General features: G+C 39.5%; 1 protein-coding gene and 5 non-coding genes across 7 annotated transcripts; 4 read left to right on the plus strand and 2 right to left on the minus strand.

The window, feature by feature from the left end:
• Window positions 1-2,819: 2,819 nt before the first annotated feature.
• Window positions 2,820-2,890, minus strand: Trnag-gcc (transfer RNA glycine (anticodon GCC)). The gene has a single exon. It is a non-coding gene; the product is annotated as a tRNA-Gly (tRNA).
• A 1,810-nt stretch (window positions 2,891-4,700) lies between these two features.
• Trnag-gcc (transfer RNA glycine (anticodon GCC)) lies at window positions 4,701-4,771 on the plus strand. Its single transcript has one exon. It is a non-coding gene; the product is annotated as a tRNA-Gly (tRNA).
• Window positions 4,772-6,710: 1,939 nt separating this feature from the next.
• On the minus strand, window positions 6,711-6,781 carry Trnag-gcc (transfer RNA glycine (anticodon GCC)). Its single transcript has one exon. It is a non-coding gene; the product is annotated as a tRNA-Gly (tRNA).
• Window positions 6,782-10,759: 3,978 nt separating this feature from the next.
• Trnag-gcc (transfer RNA glycine (anticodon GCC)) lies at window positions 10,760-10,830 on the plus strand. The gene has a single exon. It is a non-coding gene; the product is annotated as a tRNA-Gly (tRNA).
• Window positions 10,831-12,480: 1,650 nt separating this feature from the next.
• On the plus strand, window positions 12,481-12,551 carry Trnag-gcc (transfer RNA glycine (anticodon GCC)). Its single transcript has one exon. It is a non-coding gene; the product is annotated as a tRNA-Gly (tRNA).
• Window positions 12,552-19,949: 7,398 nt separating this feature from the next.
• On the plus strand, window positions 19,950-25,543 carry LOC126370153 (uncharacterized). Of its 2 annotated transcripts, XM_050014911.1 has the most exons (5): window positions 19,950-20,087; window positions 22,505-22,632; window positions 23,975-24,062; window positions 24,699-24,868; window positions 25,417-25,543. In XM_050014911.1, the coding sequence occupies exons 2-5, from the start codon at window positions 22,551-22,553 to the stop codon at window positions 25,476-25,478; spliced, it is 402 nt and encodes a 133-aa protein (XP_049870868.1). In that variant the 5' UTR covers window positions 19,950-20,087; window positions 22,505-22,550; the 3' UTR covers window positions 25,479-25,543. The 2 variants fall into 2 exon arrangements, with proteins under 2 accessions (XP_049870868.1, XP_049870869.1); XM_050014912.1 differs by lacking the exon at window positions 22,505-22,632 and having other exon boundaries at window positions 19,956-20,087.
• The last annotated feature ends 514 nt before the right edge of the window (window positions 25,544-26,057 follow it).

The raw sequence follows: 26,057 nt of genomic DNA on the forward strand, positions 1-26,057 counted from the left end.
CCACAAACCCGCAGTGGAGCAGCGTGGTGAAGTATGCTCCATACGTCCTCCGGTTGATTGAGGGGAGGCCTGTGCCAAGCAGTAGGACGTATGCAGGCTATTTATAGACATTAATTACACTACTTAGCCGGAAATTCTTATGTGTATGATGTATGAATGTGATGTATGGGATTAGGGTTGTATGTAAGAGATTGCTATTATATTTATTATTTATTATTTACGCCGTCCTTTTATCACTTCACATAAACTAGTAACTTCCAAAACAATTCATTCAATAAGTTTCACTTGTTGATAGATGAAGGTAGGGGTACCATGTCGACGATAAATCAAGATAAAATATATTTGAATCGTCACATGGCGTCCCTTTTACGTCCTCTGGGGAGAGTATTTATTATAATTACTTACCTTAACGACCTCCGTGGTCCAGTGGTTGAGCGTTGGGCTCACGATCCGGAGGTCCCGGGTTCGAATCCCGGTGGGGACATATCACTAAAATCACTTTGTGATCCTAGTTTGGTTAGGACATTACAGGCTGATCACCTGATTGTCCAAAAAGTAAGATGATCCGTGCTTCGGAAGGCACGATAAGCCGTTGGTCCCGGTCACTACTTACTGATGTAAGTTAGTACATGAGCCATGTCAGGGGCCTTTGGCGGCTCAATAATAACCCTGACACCATGGTTGATGGGGTTGGTAATTCACCTCACAACCCACACGATAGAAGAAGACTTACCTTTTGTCTTTTTTAGAGAAGATTTGCATTATTGGTTGAAGCGAAGGTTGGTGGTAGGGCTGGCAGAGGAAGACCTAGAAGGACGTACAATAAGCTGCAAAAGTCCAATCAGTTTTTTTGCAAAGTAATAAATTAACTGGTTGCACTTAAGACCTCCTGGTTACATGTCGTTTCTGTAATATTCCAAAAACACCTTCAAAAACAAATTTTATAATTATGACAACTGATGGTTCATAATTTCGCCACTGTTTACGAATAATTCGCTGGGCTCAGTGACTGAACTTTTGCTGTGTAATTGTACATTGACCAAATTGGAGATGTCCTTAGAAAAGGTTCAGTACGATCTACTCTGACCCGGCGTGCGTGTATGAAACGATTGATGAAGTGGAGGAAGTAAGAGAAGTATGTCAGGATCGAAGCAAATGGAATTCCATAGTCTCTGCTTACCCTGGTGGGAAATAGGCGTGAGTTTATGTATTGGTTGTTATAGATGTTTAAGTTGATCAATTTGTTTGGTTTTAGTAGTCGTTACATGAGCCATGTAAGAGGCCTTTGGCGGCTCAATAGTAACCCTGACACCAGGGTTCATGAGGTTGGTACTCCAAGCGAAAATTCCACTTGATATTTGTACTGTAGTGTAACCAAACGCAACTTATAGGAAAACCGAAACGTAAATGGTACAGACGGCCATGTTGACAGTTCTCTCTCTCTATTTAAGAGCTGCGCTCTTGTCGGTGGAGTAACCGCCATTCCTCTCTTCTTCCCGCCAAAACCTTCACCTCCCGATACGACACGACCTGCACCTTCTCTTTTATTTGTTTCATAAATGTTATCCTAGGTCTACCCCTTCCTCTCTTCCCTTCAATTTTTCCTTCTGTAATGTTTGTTATAAATGAATCGTGTCGTATCAGGTGGCCAATCATATTTCCTCTCCGGTTCTCTATAGTCTTCAATATGGTTCTCTTTTCTTCAACTCTTTCCAGCTGTTGACAGTTGACAGTTGTCATGGAATAATAAAGATATAAAAAATATTAATGTTTGCAAATGGAATTCTATAGTCTCTGCTTACCCCGGTGGGAAATAGGCGTGAGTTTATGTATGTATGTATAAAAAATGTTAACCTATAATGCGTGAGTATAGAGTACGGACGCCTCTAAAAAGACTGTAAGACAAGGTTTTATGATTTAGCGGGAAATTGGCTATTGTACATAACGTACATGTTGTAACAAAGATTTCACATTTTTAAAATAAACCTGTGCTTCTATCACATCCGTGTTTAATTAAAAGAAAACAGAATATACTACAATATTAACTCAGAATCATGGTCTGGATCATCCCCCCTACTCACAACCCACACGATAGAAGAGAATTTGTTTATATCTTCGGTCATTCATACCATCATCATCAGCCGTATGACGCCCACTGCTGGGCATAGGCCTCCCCCAAGGATCTCCACGACGATCGGTCCTGCGCTGCCCGCATCCAGCGGCTTCCCGCGACCTCATACCATCATCATGATCATCATTCATACCATTGATGTATAATAATGTTACTAGGAGGAGCTCGGTGGCGCAACGGTAAACGCGCTCGGTCTGCGATTGTTGAAGTTAAGCAACTTTCGCAAAGGCCGGTCATAGGATGGGTGACCACAAAAAAAAAATAAGTTCATCTCGAGCTCCTCCGTGCTTCGGAAGGCACGTTAAGCCGTTGGTCCCGGCTGCATTAGTAGTCGTTAATAACCATCAATCTGCAATGGGCCCGCGTGGTGGTTTAAGGCCCGATCTCCCTATCCATCCATAGAGAAGGCCCGTGCCCCAGCAGTGGGGACGTTAATCGTGTTAATGGGCTGGTGATGAATGTTACTAGGTTCATGGGTATGAACCTAATAATATTATGACTTGATTAACTATTTGTTTGTGTTAGTGTAACGAATATAAAAAGAGGCACTGTCCATCTCGTTTGGCACCACAGACGTGAATTTCGTTGCCTGCATGTAATTTACATTCTACATAGAAGTATGAAATCTGTTCGAGATTTTAATTAAATCCCATAAACAAAGTGGCAAAAATTACGTCAAAAATATTTTTGCATCGGCCGGGAATCGAACCCGGGCCGCCCGCGTGGCAGGCGAGCATTCTACCACTGAACCACCGATGCTTATATCTATTCAATTTAAAAATCAAGACATTTTAAAATCGTGCATCTTTATCGAATTTCATTTGAAACTAATATAAAACTTTAATCTTTTCGGTATAAGGTCGAGAATTGTAAAAATAGTTATATTTTATAAAATCATCACGTAATGTTCTGATGATGCTCAATAATTGCACTAAAATTACATTCACTAAGTACAGTCAGCATAAAAATACAAGTAAAACGCCGCCAGTACTCTGTGTAAGAATAACACATACTGGGTGTTAGTGACATCGTAACGAATACTGAGGGGGTTGATTCAGACCATGATTCTGAGTTAAAATCAAGTGGAATTTTCCGTCGCAAAATCCATGTTTTTTTTTAGTTTTTTTTTACATATTTTCAATTCTATAATTTTGCGATGGAAAATTCTACTTTGTATTAACTCAGAATAATCAGATGAATCATCCCTCTCAGTATTCGTTACGATGACACTTACACCCCGTACAAGTACATACGGTAGCCATATAAGTAGGTATGGGTGTTAGTGACACTGTAACGAATACTGAGGGGGATGGTTCAGACCATGATTCTGAGTTAATATCAAGTGGAATTTCGTGTCAAAAAATTAATGAAAATTTTTCTTTTCTTTTTAATTATTTTCCAATCCATACTTTTGCGACGGAAATTTCTACTTGATATCAACTCAGAATCATGGCCTGAACCACCCCTCAAAGTTTTCGTTACGATGTCACTAACACCCTGTATATATAAATACACATAGGTATACACATACATATATTCACATATAATCATATAGGTAGGTACCTATTTACTCACTTTAGTAAATAGTAGCCGTGATCGAGTGCCTAACGTGCCCTCCGAAGCGCGGATCATGTTACTTTCGGAGGATCGGATGATTTGCAATGTTTTATCCAAACTAGGGAACACAAATCTATTAATTCAATACGTAGGAACTGAAATTCAAAAATATTTTTATTCAGTAGGAAACATAGTTACACTTTGAATCGTCAATTTTTACATGCCGAACGTCTCATCCGCCTAAAACTACTGCAGCTTCTCACAACCTGTATAGCCGGGGAAAAGAAGCTGCAAGAAAAACCTCGGCACAGGGCCCTAGACGTTCTTTAAACTAGTATCACCCCTGCATCCCCGAAGGGGTAGGGGTATCCGGCTAACAGCTATGTTTAAGCTCCATATAATACGGTCCGAGCCTACTGCCATTAACCGGGCACATACCCTAGAAACCACGTGATATCAATTTATCTATGATCCAAACATGAATTCAACCTCATAAATTCGGATTCAGTTGTATTCAGACCGCTGAATTCGACTTTATGAGTTTGTATTAGGCATGACATTGATTACATTAAACCTGAAAATCTAATTAACTACAAGGACTGAAGTAGACAAACTTGTCTCCAAACATTTCTGTCAAAACGTAATTTGCTTAATGGATATCAGACTTCTGGATTCTTTCGTATTGCCCGGCCTTGTTAATAATTGAATAATCATATTTTCAGTTGAAATGCATGCAATACAATATGCATTTTTTTATTTAAGTAAGTATTATTATTTGCATGCATTTGCATGTGTTTAAATACTCATCAGTTATTTCTATTTGTAAACATCTAAAGGTTTGCTGACCGTATCTTTCAAATGCTGATGTTCAAAATGAAGTAATCTGGGTCATCAGAGAATTTTGCACTTTACTATGATTGATTTAAACATGAAATACGTGTGCAGTGAAAGGTTTGTTGAAGATGTACCTACTAGTTGTATATTTTAGGTATTTTGCGTTGTATGAATATCAGCATCGGTGGTTCAGTGGTAGAATGCTCGCCTGCCACGCGGGCGGCCCGGGTTCGATTCCCGGCCGATGCATGAATGTTTTTGCTGATTTTCATCTAGACTTAGAATAACGTAACGTAGACAAAGGACGTTTAGTTGTTTATCTTCCTGGCGCCATAGCGAAGTTGCAAACGATAATGCTTAAAAAAAATCGACTTCTAAATTTGTAAAATAAAATATCTTTACTGAGTACCTAACATATTTTTACACTTTGGAGGCGTTCGATATTTAACAAAATATGACGTTTTTAAATAACGAACGCCTTATCCGCCTAAAATTACTGCAGCTTCTCACAGCCTGTGCATAATATAGCCAGGGAATTAATCTGCAAGAAAAACCTCGGCACAGGGCCCTAGACGTTCTTTAAAAAAAAAAACGTGAAATAGTAGTAGTCTCGTGGTTAGAGCGTTAGGCTCACGATCTAAAGGTCCGGGTTCGATTCCCGATGGGGACATTGTCGAAATCACTTTGTGAGACTGTCCTTTGTTTGGTAAGGACTTTACAGGCTTGAATCACCTGATTGTCTGTAAAAATGAGATGATTCCTGGCAGAAGCATATATAAAACTATTGTTGCTTGTTATTTGGATCACATTACATATAGAATGATGTTGCTACATAATATATTGCTACTCTTTATTTTGATCAGAATAATAATAGGTGGATACATTGTTTTAAGTTTATGCGGATATTATCATAATTAAAACACATAATAACGGGTTCTTACCGCGTTTAAATGGGGATATGAGACTCCCGATTCTTATGTGTTTTAATTATAATAATGGGTGGAAGTTGTAATTGTACATTGGTGTAATAAATATGGTCATATTTTATATCCAAAAACAAAGATAAAAGATGCATGTCTGTTATCCATGAAATTAGAAGTTTAAACGAAGAAAAATCTTAACAACGCCATCTATCGTGTTTTGGTGTAATATTACTTACTTACCTCTGCCTACCCCTTTGGGGATGCAGGCGTGATGCTATGCTATGTGCAGCTCTTCCTGGTGGGGTAAATTAATTGGGCTATTCTAACGGTGGACCCGAGTTGAACCCTTACCGAGTCACGTCGCAAGACCCTTTCTGATAGGAACTTGGATATATTTGTTTCCCCAAAAGCTGTGGGTACTTTTTTTTGACGTGACTTAATGCCTGCAACGTGACTTAATGTGTGCTTAATGTAGACCTGCTTAAATACTTGGCCGGACAAATAGGGACAATGGGAAGCGCTGAGGGCTCTCACCCGGTAAGTTGTTGGTACGCACGTACTTATACAAATGTATTATAATAATATTGTCTGTGCTCTGGTAGTGAATACTCTTCCGATACTATTCTACTATTCATTACAAGTTATTTTTTATATAATATATTTGTGTGCCCGACTTAAAATGTTTTTAATTACTTATAAATATTATAAAAAAGTACACCTTAAAAAAGAAAAAAATATCGAAATCGGACTTGGCCCGAAACATAAATAAGAAACGAAACGCTTTATTGACTCCACTAAAATAAAAAATAAAAAGTCTTTGCGCACAATGGGGCACTCTCATAACCATGTTGTCATAATATTATTAATCATTTGGCAAAGCTCTATACAGTATACAGCTAATTGGGTAGTTGACGGGAACAAAGATAAATTATAAAATAGATTCTACCTAATCTAAAAAAGATAAAAAATCTGTCCTATTTTTTTTTTATATTTTCAGATTTTAATTATAAATTAAGTATCAATGAGTAAGGCTATGGTCCGCTTTTATTGATGACAAAGTAAAAAAAAATATGTCTAAATTTTTCGTATTTACCTTTCGTAAATATTTGTGACTGTCGTCAGGTATCCTCTATCAGTGAATGCCAAATAAAAAAATAATAAAAACACAAAAAAAACTTAAGAAGTATAACAATTCGGCGTAATCGGAAAACGGTGAACTCTTCTTACGAGTTACTCAAAAGTTGGTATAAACTAAAAAAAGAAATTGCATCGGCCGGGAATCGAACCCGGGCCGCCCGCGTGGCAGGCGAGCATTCTACCACTGAACCACCGATGCTGATGAAGATGCGACTATAAATACGCATCGCTACGTTAGAAGCGGTTAGAAAGGTGAAAGAGCAGATGTTTTACGTGCGCCAGAGTTGATTTTATAATCATTTGACCTTGAGTTCGCTTGGCAACGGTTCTTTTTATATACAGTGTTAGAAACACTGCTGATTATTGAATAGGTTGGAAGATTGTAATGAAAACTGTTATCAGTAAAATAATAATTAAGTAAGTTCTTAATTTAAATGCGCGGTTTAGTACTTAAGTGATTTTAAATATTTTTTAGATTTCTTTTTTTTTGACGTTACTTATTGTAGATTTGCCGCAAATGGCATTAACTACATAGCCGGACAAATGGGGAGCGCTGAGGGCTCTCACCCAGTACAAAATTGAAGACTTTAAGCCTGAGGGTGCCAAGTAGGGCGAGAACCTCGACTCAGGGCGTCGTCTGATTGAATAGAAAGAAATAATCGACCCTAGGGGGTCAATAGCGATTAGCGCTGAATGAGAAATTGATAAGGTAAAGCCGTTGTGGGCAAACGGTTATACTAAAGTAAAGGATCGCAAGGCGCAAATGCCTTTGTTTAATTTAACTATCCTCTACCCAAAGGTTGCAAAGGAAGAAATTACTGCTTTAGGAATGAGGCCGCCAGTAGTGTCTATCCTTACCTTTGCTTGTTTATTTAATTATGGATCTGTTTCTGTACTGTGTGTCCTGTGTACTGAATAAAGTATTTTTTATTATCTATTTTTTATGTGTCTGGAACTCTGGTCCTTACGAAATTAAAAAAGAGAAGTTATTAAAAATAATTGTGCTTTAAAAATATAATATTTCCTGTGCAATAAAAAACAATGAAATTCCTCGTAGCTTAGCTTCTCTTGTCTATTGAATGCGCTCAAAGGAAAGTTAGAAAATAAAATTTCATTTTCCGATATTGAATTTTTGAACGCAAAATCATCTTGTCCGTCATTTATGGGGTTATGTAATAATTCAATGAAGACAATAAAGGGACGAGCTGGACGCCTTCCAGCACACCTGGCAGAACGATACCTAAGACAGGGAGGATTGGAAAGATAAGGGGGAGGCCTTTGCCCAGCTGTGGGACATTAATTATTATTAGGCTGTAGAAAAAGAAACCTTCTAAAGTTTAGCATCGTAATGTTTTATTCAATATCAGGGTTTTTGATTATCTAAATATATAAAAGGAGAAACTGACTGACTGACATATCAACGCACAGCTTAAACGGCTAAACGTAGGCACTTGAAATTTGGAAGGGAAGTAGCTTAGGTACCGTAGAGGTGCACTTCTTCTTCTATCGTGTGGGTTGTGAGGTGGGGTACCAACCTCATCAACCCTGGTGTCAGGGTTACTATTGAGCCGCCAAAGGCCCCTGACATGGCTCATGTAACGATTGCTTACTTACATAATAATAATAATCCTTCCTGACCGTATTCGGCCACAGCGACTCGACAACTAATGAGAGCGTCGTTCGTGTGCTCTCATGTGACTGACATATCCGATCTTAGCATTAAATGTACGACCGCATTCAATGCACACACATAAGTAAGTAGTAACCGGGACCAACGGCTTAACGTGCCTTCCGAAGCACGGATCATCTTACTTTTTGGACAATCAGGTGATCAGCCTGTAATGTCCTAACCAAACTAGGGATCACAAAGTGATTTTTGTGACGGGACCTCCGGATCGTTAGCCCAACGCTCAACCACGGGACCACGGAGGCCACTAAGAGACGGAGGTGCACTAAGAAAGGAATTCCCGAAATTTCCATGGGAACGGAAATTTGCGGGAAAAATCCTTCCACGCGGACGAAGTCGCGGGCAAAAGCTAGTTAAAATATAATGTTTTAAAGACGCTTCCACATATTCAGTATTTTATGAAGTTTAGAGGAATCAGCGCCCGAAGTCACCAGAAGATAACTTGCAACTTTACTTGCATAGACGTCTCTCAAGACGCAGATTCCAGCATGTTAATACACGCGTAACAAGTTTGACGTTTTCTTATTTACAGGAATTAGCGCCTTTTTTGACGTGACTTATTGTAGATTTGCCGCAGATGGCATTAACTGCTTAGTCGGACAAATGGGGAGCGCTGAAGACTTTCACCCGGTACAACGTTTAAGACAACAGGCCTGAGGGTGCCGAGTTTGGCGCGAACTTCGGCTCAGGGCGTGGTCTGAAGGGAAAAATGAAAGAATTAATCGACACTAGTGAGTCGATAGCGATAAGCGCTGATTGAGGGAAATCGTCGGCGGGGTCGCTGATTGGCTGCCTCTATGGCTGGAATTAGCGCCAATAACTACTTGTTTAAACTGAAACCACGTATAAAATGCTTGGAAAGAATGAAGAGAATGTCTACTGCATTATTCGAAAGATTTAACACGGTCAGTATCTATTCTCACGGGGCATATCCGTCGGGGTTTGCAGAGAAGACGGATTACCTGGCTACATTGTCTTATAGGACACTACTTTATGTCTTCCAAAGGTTTATCTAAAGTTCATTGACTTCTTTATTAGCTATAAGTTATTATTGAATTTTGATTGATTCTTTAAAGTAGTTATTAGTTACAGTTACAGTTGTGAAGAGTAATTGAGGACAGAAGAGGCAAGATGATTGGACACTTAATTAGACGCGACGAATAAATTCATCAAAAACATTATAGAAGGGAAGATAGAAGGAAAGAGAGGAAGGGGAAGACCAAGAAGAGCTTACATGGAACAGATTAAAGAGAAGGCGAAAGTCGTGTCTTATAAGGAAGTGAAAGAATCGGCCCTTGATAGACGAGAATGGAGAATGCTACACTGATTAGAGCGTGGCTCTTAAATTGACATCTTCTTCTATCGAGTGGGTTGTGAGGTAGATTACCTACTAACCTCATCAACCCTGGTGTCAGGGTTACTATTGAGCCGCCATAGGTGAGCTGACATGGCTCATGTAACGATTGCTTACTTACATAAGTAAGTAGTAACCGGCACCAACGGCTTAACGTGCCTTCCGAAACACGGATCGTTTTACTTTTGGATAATCAGGTGATCTGCCTGTAATGTCCTAACCAAACTAGGGATCACAAAGTGGTTTTTGTGATATGTCTCCACCAGGATTCGAACCCGGGACTTCCGTATCGTGCGTGAGCCCATCGCTAAACCACGGGACCACGGAGGCCGTTGAATTGATCTCCCTATCCATCCATAGGGAAGGCCCGTGCCCCAGCAGTGGGGACGTTAATGGGCTGATGATGATGATGATGATGTATTGTTCTACTCGGTAGAAGTTAAATAATGAAGATTTCAGTATTAAATTATTTAATAAGTCATTATTTTAAGTAAGGTTAACTGATGGTAAGCAATAAAAATGGAATAGTTTTAATGATTACTTACTTACCTACAATAATTCGCGTGGAATGGAATCCGCGATTTTTGCCACCTATTGATTTTGTATTCACAAGCCTTTACACTTTTTTGCTGACGTTTCCTTTCTAATTCTCACTTAAAGATGGACTAACCACCTACTACTCGTACTTATATCATCATTGAATTTTAACATAAGTACACATAAACAGCCTAGATACGTCCCACTGCTGGGCACAGGCCTCCCCTCAATCAAAGGAGGGGGTATGGAACATACTCCAACACGCTGCTCCAATGCGGGTGGAGGTGTTTTTACGGCTAATAGCCGGGACCAACGGATTAACGTGCCCTCTGAAGCACAGAATCATCTTACTCTTTCGGTCAATCAGGTGATTCAAGCATGAAAACAAAGTGATTTCGACAATGTCCCCATCGGGAATCGAACCCGGACCTCCAGATCGTGAGCCTAACGCTCTTACCACTAGACCACGGAGGCTGTTAGACCACTGAATTTTAAACTTTAGAGCGATTACACATCATAATGTATTGTAAAGGTGAAAGGTAAAATAAAGATTCATTTAAGTGTTGAATAGTTTTATATTTTGCTGCTTGTAAATAAAAGCATCGGTGGTTCAGTGGTAGAATGCTCGCCTGCCACGCGGGCGGCCCGGGTTCGATTCCCGGCCGATGCAAGATTGTTTTTTGAGTGGGATACATTTTAATACGTTGTTACTTTTGCCAATTGCGCTGAAATCTTTTCTAATTATGTTTTATAATGTAATCAAAATATATCGTACAAATATTGTTGTAATCTCCAGTGCCCGCAACGAATAATACTATGCAAATCACCTTCATCAGCATATTTTTATTTTTATTTCATCGAACCAATCGCCGGTCCACGATCTACCTTGCCACATGTATATGCTTGAAATAAAGTATATTTAATACGATTTTGATTTTGCGGAAGTAGGGGTCTTCTAATTTCTCTTAGGAAGTAAATAATTTACCACACATATCAGACCTAGAAGGACTTACATTGACCAAACTGGAGATAACCTTAGAAAAGATTCAGTACTACTCTGAACCCGCGAGCGTGTATGAAGCGATTGATTAATGTGGAGGAAGCAAGAGAAGTGTGTCAGGATCGAAGCAAATGGAATTCCATAGTCTCTGCTTACCCCAGTGGTAAATAGGCGTGAGTTTATGTATGTAGTGTAGGATATAAATAAGTAAATATTGAATTAACTTTTAAAATTAATATATGTCGAATTTAATTACCATAATACAGAGAAAGGAAAACACAACTGAATAGTCGAATACAGGCACTTATCAGTGAAAACTGCCTGCCTGAATTAATAATAATAATAAAGTCCGGGACTCCATAGTCCCGAGATATGGAAATGACAAACATAATAATAATAAGTCCGGGACTCCATAGGCCCGAGATGTGGAAATGCCAAACATAATAATAATAATTAAAACACATAATAACGGGTTCTTACCGCGTTTGAAATAGGGATATGAGACTTCCGATATTTCGACACTGTTGCTATTGTTGTTGTCCATTATTATGTGTTTTAATTATGATAATAACCGCGTAAACTTAAAACAATGTATGTTGAATTTGTTTTAGGGTTCCATACCCAAAGGGTAAAAACGGGACCCTATTACTAACTACGCTGTCTGTTCGTCCGTCTGTCCCCAGGCTGTATCTCATGAACTGTGATAGTTAGATAGTTGAAATTTTCAGATGTTGTATTTCTGTTGTCGCTATAACAACTAATGCTAAAAGACCAGTGAACAGGCACCTTCTGGGTGAGCTCGCTCCATGTTAGGCCTCGTCAATGCCTTCGGGCAAGTCTGGGGCCAACAGCAAACCCACCAAAGGTAAAAAAAAAACAGAATAAAGTAAATATTTCAGGGGGCTCCCATATAACAAACGTATGTTTTTTACTCGTTTTGCCTCGATATTAATAAAGGAAATAGGTGACGCTTGAAATATTCACTTTAAAAATAAATAATTACATTCATATTTTAAGGGGGGGCTCCCATACAAAATAGTACGGAACCCTTCGTGCGCGAGTTCGACACGTACTTGGCCAGTTTTTTTACTTTTGGACGAGACGAAATTGTAACTTTTCGGACGATCCATTTCTGCTGACCTTACCTTTCTAATTCTGACGTAGAGATGAGCCAGTTACTTACTGTACTTGGCGGTCAATGTATTTTATACTTTACTGGTATATTATACACATTAAAATCGCTTGTGAAAGTGAAAGTAAAACAAAGTTTCGCCAATGTACGTGTTGAGTAGTTTCCATTATTTTGTTATATTAACACAAGCATCGGTGGTTCAGTGGTAGAATGCTCGCCTGCCACGCGGGCGGCCCGGGTTCGATTCCCGGCCGATGCAATCTCTTTTGGCTAAAAATGACGGTTAATATTTGCTCAATCATGTTACAATTAAACAAATCCTCAGTCAGTTTTTACGAAGCAATGTGGTGGAATACCTATGCTTTATCCCACCTTCTTTTTTAGACGGTATTAAAAGGTTTTTAATTGTTAATGTTCTAAATTCAAAATCAAAATTTAATTTCACTCGTGTTTTGTTGAACAAAAATTCGGAGAAGTACTCGTTTATATTATATAATGAGAGCTGAATTCTTTTCATTTTATGAGTATTTACATTTATTTATATTTTAACTGCCTCCGTGGTTTAGTGGTTAGAGCGTTACGCACACGAGCTTTAGGTCCAGGTTCGATTCCCGGTGGGGATATTGTCGGAATCATTTTGTGGAGAATCACCTGATTCTCCGAAAAAGTAAGATGATTCCGTGCTTCGGAGGACACGTTGGTCACGGATCTCAGTATATACCTCCACTGGAGCAGTGTGGTGGAGTATGCTCGATACCCCTTGTTACGGCTGATTGAGGGGAGGCCTGTGCCTAGCAGTGGGACGTATACTGGCTGTTTATGTTTGTATGCTATGTACTTGTATTTAACATAACACTAACAAACACAACATAACAAATACTTTAACATAACATACCGAATACTTTATCGCACAAACAAGAAAAAATACAAAACGAAAGAGATTGATTGTATTGTATTTTTTTAAATATATTTTATACTTTTTAAAACCCATTAGGGTAACGCTAACATTATATTGGGCCAGGCACGCCAAAGCCCGAAGATATATTGGTAGCTTATTAATAGAACCCAAGGACACACGTACAGGACCGGTGCCTTTAATTTCAGCACAACCCTGCGTGACGTCAGTCCCTTTTTTAATAAATAAACGTATAACATATAGGTAGGTACCTCGGCTGTGATGAAGAAGGAATATTGGTGCTAATTCCTGTAAACGCCTCCTAATTTTACTTTAAGTTATACCTGTCATTTTCTTATCCGCCGAAAAGGAAAGGGACAAATCTAAAATAACCCTATAAACACTAAGTTGACAGCAAACGTGGTAACGGTTTGTATACCAGCGAGAAACTTTTTTGATTCGCCCGGGTTATTAATTTACTCATTCTTCCTAAAATTAAGATCTGTCAATCATCTGTCCCTTTCCTTTTCGACAGATAAGAAAATGACAGGTATAACTTAAATTAAAATTAGGAGATGTCTGCAGGAATCGGGGCCATTGTCGGGCGTAAAGTAATAATACGCTAATAAGAATGAGGATAAAAACTGCCTATTTTTCCCATCAGATGTCGCTACTGTTGAGCAATATTCTTGGTGAAATTGGCACAACACCACACCACACACACCCTTTCACCCACATACACACACCACACACTCCGACACACCCTCATATTGATCTTCAAAAATTTGGGATGAATAAAAAATAACCTTAACTACATTATATTGAGTGAGTTTTTCACAAACCATGACAGCGAACGGATATTTTATTCTGACATATGTCAGAAAAAGTATCTAGGCACGCTCTTTTGCATGAAATGAACATATTAAAATAACCTTCGCAGATATTTTTTTATGGATTCACGGCCTCAGCGGAATACCAAAACCAAAACTGCAAAAAAAGAAATAAATGCTTTTACACATTTTTAAGAAACAAAATTAAAAGCTCAGTGAAACGCGGGCTTAGTTTATCGTACGATTTTTGTTCCCTCTAAGACATAAGCAACATTGAAGCACATGTATATTTGAACACGTAAAACAGTTTTTGCTGTTGTATTTGTTTAGTATACAAATACAACAGCAGGCAAATTATGCAAAGAAGTGTGCAAACGAAGCACAGACGAGCTCAAACCTAACGATATCCAAACACGAAGGAATTCTGTTTTAATCCAATCCTTTACGAGATTGGCAAAGATTGTTTGCTTAACGGGTGCTTACGATTTTACCCTTTCATTATTCAATGTTTTTGGATGAATTAATTTACTTACTCTTTTTTCTGGTAGGTGGAAATAGTCGTATTTCCAGATTAATCTGTCTAGATACATTATAAAAATACTGCCCAGAATTACCTAGGTATTTTATATTATATCTAGACACGATTACATATCTAGGTATTCATGGTAGTCTTCTCAGATCTTAAAAGCCTTAGTCGAGTCGCCAAGGCCACGTCGCTGGCGACGTAGCTAAACAATTAATAATTAAAATGTGTCGCAGTTAACTCACTTGGCGACGCTTTGGTGCGGTCGCATTTTAATATAACTTATTTGACGATCCGAACCGGCGTGCGTGTATGAAGCGATTGATGAATGTGGAGGAAGCAAGAGAAGTGTGTCAGGATCGAAGCAAATGGAATTCTATAGCCTCTGCTTACCCCGGTGGGAAATAGGCGTGAGTTTATGTATGTATGTATGTGTATTTGACGATCGCCGTGGCGTGAGATAATATGGGTTTTTTTAAGGTAACCACTTTAATCATGCAATATAGCTGCACCTCTACGTATCCCAATTGCGTACATAATGGCCCCGATTCCTGCAGACACCGCCTAATTTTATTTTAAGTTATATCCGTCATTTTCATATCCGTCGAAAAGGAAAGGGACGGATGATTCACAGCTCTTAATTTTAGGAAGAATGAGTAAATTAATGTGTCGGGTTATTGACTGACGTAAAATTTTTAGACGGTTGGTTTAGATTTGTGCTTAAAATTAACGTGTGTTCCATAAATTTTATGCTTGTCGATTACCCGTCCCTTTCCTTTTCGGCGGATAAGAAAATGACAGATATAACTTAAAATAAAATTTGATGTTATTTACAGGAATTAGCACCAATCACAAGGTTATATTTATTAATCTGCTGTAAAAGTCGGTTCGTTAAATCCTTCTCTCTGTCAGATACCCGTTTCAAATTCTATAAGTACCTACTTAAAACATTTTAACCCCTTTAGAGATGGTTGATTTGCATGTCCAAAATGACCATTAAAAGCCTCTGAAGATGAGGACTGACAATCAACATTACAAAGGGTCTCAAAGGGACCTCTGATTACTTGCGATTATAAATAAATGCTCCATCAATTTATACATCCACAGGGGCAAGAAAGGGGTATGTCGAGTGACGATTTGTTGAATTTAATTTAGGTATATACTATAGTCGCTGGAAAGGCAAAATTACGTAAGCGTCAAAACAGTGTACCTAATCTTACATTGGCGTTATCTAAATGGGTAAAAGGTTATGATAAATCAAAGAAAAGACTCATGATACTGAGTAACTCAGAATCATGAGCTGAATCATCCCCCTCAGTATTCAGTACGGTGGCATTAACACCCTGTTTGTCATGCTAACAATGCACACATTGGGATTGAGTTACATAAACAACCTATATACGTCCCACTGCTGGGTACAGGCCTCCCCTCAATCAACCGAAGGGGGTAAGGAGCATACTCCAACACGCTGCTCCAATGCGGGTTGGTGGAGGTGTTTTTACAGCTAATAGCCGGGACCAACGGCTTAACGTGCCCTCTGAATCACGGAAACATCTTACTTTTTCGGACAATCAGGGATTGAGTTATCAAATCCTTTATGTCATCCTTTGTACCGTTGCGTACCTAACTATTCTGATGGAACTTTCTGACCAGTTCCTAGAATGACCATTAAATGCTCTTATTTGACAATGAAGTGGAGTTATATTACAAAGGCCCGCTTTTGAGTCCTTACAAGTGCTCTCGCTAAGCTCGCCTTTGATACCTGACATTCATGAGTTTTCATTTAAATTTTGATCCGAGAGGCTCGGAATTATTGTTAGACAGACAATTCTCGAATCATTCGAAACGCGAAGGTATTTTGAATACGAAATCTTGATGCTTTGTGAAAGGATTTTTGAGCGCTTAGTAATTAGATAGCGCTGGAGGCTATTGTAATCTGAACGTTCACTAATTCGTTACCAACATTATTACAATTTCTTTAAATGGTTTCATGTCCTTTTATTACAGACAGGGACCACAGAATACCAGCTTCGTGGGTCGCGCCGCGGCTTATGCTGAGTGAGGCCCTTTTATAAAGGACACCACCACCATTGTTGACCAGTCCATACACTCAATCACAATTTGAATATACTTTATTTGACTTAACAATTAGTTAAGTACATCACAAACATGAAAAGAACGTCTACAAGATGACTTATCTCTAAAAGAGATCTCTTCCAGCCAACCCAGAGGTTTTTATTCGCCTTAATGTTTACTGTCTATTTTGTACTCTCTTGTGTAAGTTGTTTTTATTACTTACGTGTTTTGATTGTAAGTTATGTGATATTCCGTGTTTTGTTTTATATAATGTAATGTAATGTTTAGGGTATATTGTAATTTGATTAGATATTATTTGTAATTTGATGAAATGTTAATTTTATTGCTGTTTTCATAAATGAAATGTTTTTTCACAATAAACATAAATTAATAAAAAACAATCAATATTTGTTACTGTGGTATCCCTATATAATAAATGTTTATTTCTTTTATTTCTTTAAAATTATTGAAACTGTAATTTTAGACTCGTCATTTATGAATAATAATATTAATAAAACACTTTATTGCACACAAATTCACAAAACATTTACAGGATAAACTTATACTCACTTACTACTTACTTACTTTACTACTTACTTACTTTACTTACTTTTTTTACTTACTTTTACTAACTTATGAATATTGTCGCGTTGTTTCGCTCCCAGTGTAAGAAGTCGTTTTCAATTGGCTACCGTTAGGGCTTCCTTCCTATTAAGCGTGGTGCATCATATGTATGGACTTTTGATGTGTGAATAATGTTTGTATGTAGTATGCATGAAATTCCTTTTTCAGATATATTGTTTGTTCAAATCCTCCAAATATATTCGAGCATTTACAAAGTCGTTCACCGGATGAAATTGGAGATTGTTCTCGGAATCCAGGTGTCAGGAACACAATTGATGTGTTCCCAGAAGCACCAGATTACGCGGTGAAAATAAAGGTTATATTCGTTCCAAAATGAAAGTGGGGTTTGCTTGTTACTTTCACAAATGGTTGCAAGTGGATGCACGCGAAATTGAATTTTTATGGTTGTCATAGTAGTGCGCTGATTATTTGTATCGAACAAAAAGTGAAATTTTGTTTAAAATATTTTTAATCCATATTTCAATATTCTTCTTATTATCGAGTGGGTTGTGAGGTGAAATACCAGCCTCATCAACCCTGGTGTCAGGGTTATTTTTGAGCCGCCAAAGGCCCCTGACATGGCTCATGTAACGATTACTCACTTACATCATTAAATAGGACCGACGGCTCAACGTGCCCTCCGAAGCACGGATCATCTTACTTTCGGACAATCAGGTGATCAGCCTGTAATGTCCTAACCAAACTAGGGATCATAAAGTGATTTTTGTGATATGTCCCTACTGGGATTCGAACCCAATATTCAATATTAACACAACATCACGTCTGTTTGCCAAAACGGGTAAGCAATGGTGTATAGTATATACACCCACTCCTGGCCGGCCATGTTGAAGTCACATGTAGAGCGCGAGCCTATTGCCATTAACCGGGTACGAATCAGTGGTGGGCAGGACACATAGCGAGGAGAACCGATGGCCGATGGGGCGGAAAGGTTCTGGAGTGGCGACCACGTGTCAGACGACGCTCAGTGGGTAGGCCCGCTACAAGGTGGACCGACGATCTGGTGAAGGTCGCGGGAAGCCGCTGGATGCGGGCAGCGCAGGACCGATCGTCGTGGAGATCCTTGGGGGAGGCCTATGCCCAGCAGTGGGCGTCGTACGGCTGATGATGATGATGATGGGTACGAATCCTGGAAACCACGTATTAGGTCCCTATATAATATTACTAGCTTTTGCCCGCGACTTCGTCCGCGTGGCGTGTTATAAAAGAGAGATCTTTGTGTGGCAGTGCATATCAAATTTCAAGCATCTAACTTATGCAGTTTCTAGATTTTTTCATACATTTTTTTCCCCGCTAACTCCCATTTTTCAAAATACAGCCATAACTAAACTTTATATTTACTAAGGTATGCATGCATGCTAGATTGAAAACATCTGTCTTACGCGGTTTCAATATTTTCATACAAATGTTTTTTCCCGATAACTCCCGTTTCCGTGGGAATTTTGCAATATCCTGTTGCAACTAAGCTTTAAGTTAACTAAGGTACCTGCATGCCAAATTTTAAGCGTCTAACTTCAGCGGTTTAGATTTTTCATACAAAAGGATTTTCCCGCTAATTCCCGTTCCCGTGGGAATTCCGGGAATTCGTTTCTTAGTGCATCTTTACGGTACCTAAGCTACGTCCCTTCCAAATTTCAAGTGCCTACGTTAAGCCGTTTAGGCTGTGCGTTGATATGTCAGTCAGTCAGTTTCTCCTTTTATATATTTAGATCTATGAATTCAAACTCATAAAGTCGATATTCGTTTCAAAAGAAAAGTGGAGATATATTTGATATTATCTTATTGCAAAGTGATGCTCTATTTTTTTTTGCCCATCCCGAATCTCATGTAACGTGTTGATCGGTGTTGGATCGGTATAGGGTTCCGTATTTGAGATGGACACAGCTAAACCAATTTTCAACGTTCGATTTATCCGAATTTTCTAACGAACCGTGCTTACTGAGTCTCAAAGGATTGTGGAAAAAAGGTAAAGTGCTTGTGGATGATGCTTCATTTAGCAGGATTAAGGGCCTTATCTGACTAGAGTACCATGGTCAGCGTAAAATTACCGTATTTCGATCTGTATGATATCTTATTTATATATAGACAATACATAACATAAACAGCCTATATACGTCCCACTGCTGGACACAGGCCTCCTCTCAATCAACCGGAGGGGGTATGGAGCATACTCCACCACGTTGCTACATTGCGAGTTGGTGGAGGTGTTTTTACGATTAATAGCCGGGACCAACGGCTTAACGTGCCCTCCGAAGCACGGAATCATCAATACGATACAAAAACTCTTAATATATAACTAACACACCAACACCATAAATGCAGCGCGAAATTCGTACCTCATTCAGTAGGATCCACAGAAAACAGTTCAGAAAAATGTCATTTTAAAAAGAACAAAATAACATTATTACGTCATGAATATTAAAAAAGAACTTAATAATAATTGGGTCGTGTACTAGGTTCAAGATAAATTATGAAATTCTGATTACTAAATAAAGACAGATCTAAAACTAACGAAAAACATTTTCTTTTTTCCTATTTAACTTATTTATGAATTTTAATCAAGAAAACCGTAATAAGTCCGACATTTTATCACGTTTTTCTATGACGTCACAGTGTGCTTTTTCATACAAATTCCATAGTAATTTCGTGTTTTGACGTTTAGTAAAAAGTAATTCATTTGACTAGTTGGAAGGATTCTGCTTGTCATCGTGCTCTAGAAATCACGTTGCAGCCGAGTTGTTTTGAATCTTTGGTTTATTCCTCTGATTGTTACAAAATTATTCAGTTATAGTATTTATATAGGTGGTGGTATATATTTGTGTTTACGTGGTAAGTGTTTTGTGTATGTAATTTCGCATTTGCCCTTAAAATGGGGGACGATCCTCCTCCGGGAGGAGGTGGTATTCCACCTGACTTAGAGATGACTCCTCAGACTTTCGTACAAAGTCAAGGGGAGCTTTCTGGTTCTCAGAGATCCATGAAACGCCATGCGGAATCGGAAATCGGTAATCCTACGCCCAAGAAAAATATTTCTCCGTCTGCCTCTGTTCAGGACGTTTATACTGTTCCGGAATTTGCTGGCGAGAAACTTAAATACACGGATGCTGACCAGGGGCCCTTCTCTGTGCATGTCACCAGGATGGAAAGCGATCCTTCAGCGGGACTTACTATTAGGGTTCTTAAATTTGCCCAACTTATTCACAGAAATAACATACCAGGTATAGTCAATGGAGGAGTAAACTCTGTGGGACGCAACCGCGTCTCGGTTGAATTTGCTTCTTCCTCAGCTGCTAACAACTTCGTAACCAACCCTTTGCTTGCGGAGAACAAGTTATGTGCCACCATTCCACAATTCCAAGTCTCCAGAATGGGAGTTGTCAGGAACATACCGATAGACTGGACTCTGGAGGAGCTTGTTTCAGGTCTTCAGTACCCCTCCAATTGTGGCCAAGTTATTAAAGCTAGGCGTCTAAACTCCAAGAAAATTATTGATGGATCCGCTACTTGGATTCCTTCTAACACGGTCGTCCTGACGTTTTTAGGACAGTCTTTGCCCCAAAAAGTTTATTGCTACCACACGTCCCTTCCCGTTGATGTTTACCATCTGCCCACTATTCAATGCAGAGGTTGCTGCCGATTTGGCCATATCAAAGCTCAATGCCGATCAAAAGCCCGCTGCTTCAAATGCTCACAGCCCCATCTTGGTGAGAGCTGTAATATCCCAGATGAACATGTGACCTGTTTACTCTGCTCTGGTAATCACAAAGCCACAGACCCAAGGTGCCCTGAACACTCCAGGCAAAAGGCGATCAAGATGGTCATGTCTGAGGAAAACATCTCCTACTTAGAAGCCTCCGCCCGGTTTTCCACTGTGAGGAGACCTTTTGCCGAAGTTGCCTCTCAGCAACCTCCTAAACTTTCACAACCAGCTTTCTTCCCTCCCTCTCCGTCTTCTCCATCCTCGAGTCAAAATCCCACCACCTCCTATCGTAAAACCGTATACCGGGAACGCCGACCTCCTCCAGAATTAGGTAGGTCTTATGATGTTCAGGCTCACTCTGACATAACCCGTTCTCCCATATCCTCACAACCTAATGGTTGTGCCTTCCCTCCTCCTCCCGAGTCTACTCCTCTCCTTACTCCCAATGACAACCTCATAGAGCTGTTGGTTTGTTCCTTAATTAATATTATTTCTAAGTTCTCGGACTCCTTACCGAACAATGTCGTATCTCTATTGAAGCAATTCATGTCAATGTTAATAAATAAAAATGGCGGGTCATTGTCTCCTTCAATGGAATTGTAAAAGTATTCGATCCAAAAAACCTGAATTAATATTATTAATTAACAAATTCAAGCCTGTTGTCTGTGCCATCTCTGAGACATGGTTTAGGCCTGGCTCCATTTTTAGGATGCCTGGCTACTCCTGTATTCGGGATGACAGAGATGATGGTTATGCTGGTTCGGCCCTTCTTGTTAATAAAAATATTACCTTCTCTCAAATTCCCATCCCACCGCATGATCGTGACCTACACGTAGTAGCAATTAAAGCTTTAAATTGTACTATTGTTTCAGTTTACTTCCCACACCCCAACCCCTCTCTTATTTCGGAACTGAATAATATCCTCTTTTCTCTCCCTGGACCATTTATAATTCTTGGCGATTTCAATGTCCACCACACTTTTTGGGGCTCCTATAAGTGTGACTCCCTGGCTCCTCATTTATTTGATCTCCTGGACAATATCAACCTGTGCGTGCTGAATGATGGCTCCCCGACGCGTAGGGTTTCACCTCTTGGTGGCTCTAGCGTGGTGGATTTGTCTTTGGTATCGCCTAGCATGGTTTTGACCCTTTCATGGAAGGTGTTACCTAATTGCTACGGTAGCGATCATTTCCCTATTATTATTTCCTTTCTTATCCCTAGCCCTCCGACTAAGAACCCTCCTCCTCTCTTGAAATACCGTCTGGACAGGGCCGATTGGCAAAAGTATGCGGAGCTGGTTAATGGTAAGATCCCGTCTCTTTCCCCGATCTCTTCATCTAACTATCTTACTTGTTACGAAGAATTTACATCGTGTATCACTTCATCCGCCGATAGCTCTATCCCTTTGAAAAACTCAGCACGAGGCAAAATATCATCGCCTCCTTGGTGGGACGCGGAATGTACGGAAAGCGTGCGTCAACGGGATGAGGCTGAGAATAGCTTTGCTGGTGATCTATCTTCCATGCAAAAATATCTGTCTTTCCAGAAGGCGTCTGCTCGCTCCAAGAGATTCCTCGCCAAGAAAAAAGTTAATGGATGGCGTAACTTTTGCGAGTCTCTTGCTCCCCGGTCTCCTGCTTCTTTGGTGTGGAAACGTATTAAATCATTCAGAAGGTATCTGTTAGACGACAGTAACTCTATAGCTAACGACACGTCCACTTGGCTGCCGGACTTCTTTGACAAGCTAGCTCCCCCATCTGTTCCTTTCCAGGATTGCTTCCCTTCCTCGTCCTCCTCCTTGTCTTCTTATAATAGTTTTAACGAGCCTTTCTCATATCCTGAACTTTCCTGTGCCCTAGATAACCTTAGAGACACATCTCCTGGCATGGATGGGATCCCTTATTCTCTAATTTCTAAATCTCCAATGTCGGCGAAAATGTACTTTCTTTGCATTATCAATGAAGTGTTTATAACAGGGATTGTTCCCGACTCCTGGAAGACTCAAATCATTGTCCCAATTTTAAAACCTGGCAAAGATCCTAGTAAGTCTTCTTCGTACAGACCTATTGCCCTCTCATCCGCTCTGGCTAAGATTCTGGAGCATCTCTTAAAGAACCGCTTGGAGTGGTTATTGGAGAATAAGGGATTATTATCGAAGTTTCAGTTTGGGTTTCGTAGAGGTATGGGCACTTTGGATAGTCTTAGCATCTTGACTACTGACATTAGGAGCGCTTTCAGCTGTGACGAACATGTCATTGGTGTATTCCTTGACATCTCCTCTGCTTATGATAACGTCCTCCTCCCAATACTCAGGCAAAAAATGCAACAGCTGAATATCCCGGAGAGGATGGTACACATCATATGCAACCTTTACATGGCTCGCAGTATCACGGTGAGAGTGCAAGGCTCTCTTTCTCCTCCCAGAACCTTGTGGAAAGGTCTCCCTCAGGGTTCCGTTCTTAGTCCGCTACTTTTCAATGTTTACACCTATGACCTTGATAGAACTGTCCTATGCTTTAGTAGTATCCTGCAATACGCAGATGACATTGCCCTTTACGCCCGCTCCTCCTCGTTTGCGGATGCATGTTCTCGCCTTAATTCTGCACTGTACTATTTAAGCACCTGGCTAAGCGATCACGGCCTCTCACTCTCTGTCCCTAAGTGCAGCGCTGTGGTATTCTCCCGCAAGCGTGTGATCCCAGCTATAGAGCTAGTTATTGATGAACAGCCAGTGTTCGTCTATGACAAAGTGAAATTTTTAGGAGTAATCCTTGACAGCAAAATGTGTGGATTACCTCATCTTGAACACATAGCTAATAAGTGCGAAAAAATATCAACGTGCTTAGGTCTTTATCAGGGGTTCGTTGGGGCTCCCATCCGTATAGCCAAAAGCTTTTGTACAACGCCATTATACGCAGTCATTTTGATTACGCCAGTTTCATCCTCGAGCCCTGCAACAAAACTGCTCTTAATAAACTTGACAGGATTCAGGCTAAATGTTTACGTATTATTGCAGGTGCGATGAAGTCGTCCCCTACAAATGCGCTCCAAGTGGAATGTGTGGAACCTCCACTCCAATTACGTAGACAGTATCTCTCGGATAGGTATTATTTCAACACCTTACAAACATCATCTCATCCCCTTCATAAGAAACTAAATTCTCTTTGTTTGGTAGCTAATTCTAATTATTGGAGACATAAAGACTTGCCGCCTCTCGTCAAGTCTTCTAATAAAATCAACCCTTCTACAATACATCAGACCCCTAAGGCCACTATTTTTGAATTTCCTTTTGAAAGTTTAATCTTTTGTCCTAAGGTAATACTTAATCTAGGGATAGTCAAGAACTCGCAGGGTGCTGATAAGGAGCTTAATAGCTTAGTGGAAAAAAACTGGAAGGATTGGCTTCAACTCTATACCGATGCCTCTAAATTATCAGATACAAGTCACGTAGGAGCTGCTGTTTGGATTCCTAAATTTAATATCATCCTAAACTATAAATGCCCTGCTAGCTGCTCCATTTTCACAGGTGAGTCCATTGCCCTTCTAGAAGCTGTCTCCTATGTGGAATCTCACAAATTGAATAGATCAATAATTTTCTCGGATTCCCGTAGCTGTTTGCAAGACCTTTTAAAATTGCCTTTTCACTCTAGAGATAATTTTTATCTCACCCTTAAAACTAAGGAAGTTCTTTATAGATGCCAAAAGAGTGGTCTTGAAATTGTCCTGGCTTGGATTCCCAGTCACAGCGGTATTCGTGGCAACGAGAACGCCGACCTATGTGCTAAAGAAGCTGTCCGCTTGGGTACTGAGATCTACAACAAGACTTTCTCCAGAGATATCCGGGCTCTCGCTAATTCACATCTATTCAAAACTTGGGATGAGCTTTGGCAAACATCTAAGCAAGCAAAAGGTAAACTTTACGGACTTATCCAGCCTTCTATACCTATAAGACCTTGGTTTTTTAAATTTAGAAACTTTGATAAGTGGGTTACCTCTGTGATTATCCGTCTCCGTCTGGGTCACGTGTGCTCCCCTGTTTTTCTGGCTAAGTTACGGATCCGAGATCATTCCGTTTGCGAATGTGGTGATGAGGATGGCACTGTTGATCACCTATTTTTCTCCTGTCCTAATTTATGTGTCTCCATGTATGATGTTCTCCCACCTTGTATTCCCCGGCCTGTGAATGTCAACTTTCTCTTAACTTTAGTTTCTACCCCCTTCATCAATATCCTTTGTACGTTTATTAAACGGAATAATCTAAAATTGTAAATATTGTATGCTAATATATGTGCAAGTCCATGTGTAATATAAGTATAAGTATGTATATATAATTTGGTCCAAAACTAAAAAAATAAATAATAATTTGCGAACGAAAAATGGTGGCGGGCTTATACTACGTGTGTTTCTAACCTATATGTCTGTGAAGTTAAATAACAATCGTGTTGTCTTTATTTTTAGGGAACTTCTGGACTACATCATTGGACTTCCCACCGAACAGTCTTCAGTATAATTTAAATTAACCTACCGACTATTTTTTTTATGATTTTTTTTTCTTCGGTACCTTGACGTTGGCAGAATCATCGTTTCTAAACGATGCAGCCATAAACTTTAAAAAGTGAAGTGAAGTGACTAGTTGGAAACTAACCTATTAAAATTATTACAATAGATAAATATCTAAACTAAATAAATACGTGTGCGTAATTCGTCACATATACAGGGTGTTAGTAACATCGTAACGAATACTTAGGGGGATGATTCAGACCATTATTCTGAGTTAATATCAAGTGGAATTTTCCGTTGCAAAATTCAGGATTTTTTTTTAAGGTTTTTTTTTCAATTCTATACTTTTCCGATGGAAATTTCCACTTGATATTAACTGAGAATAATCAGCTGAATCACCCCCTTAGTATTCGTTAGGACTTACATCCCGTACAAGTACATACGACAGCCATACAAGTAGGTGTGGGTGTTAGTGACACCGTAACGATTACTGAGGAGAATGATCCAAACCATGATTCTGAGTTGATATCAAGTGGAATTTCCTGTCGGAAAATTCATGAAAATTTTAGTGTTTTTTATATTATTTTCTATTCCATACT

This window comes from Pectinophora gossypiella, chromosome 10 (assembly GCF_024362695.1).
Source record: "Pectinophora gossypiella chromosome 10, ilPecGoss1.1, whole genome shotgun sequence".
Taxonomy (NCBI): domain Eukaryota; kingdom Metazoa; phylum Arthropoda; class Insecta; order Lepidoptera; family Gelechiidae; genus Pectinophora; species Pectinophora gossypiella.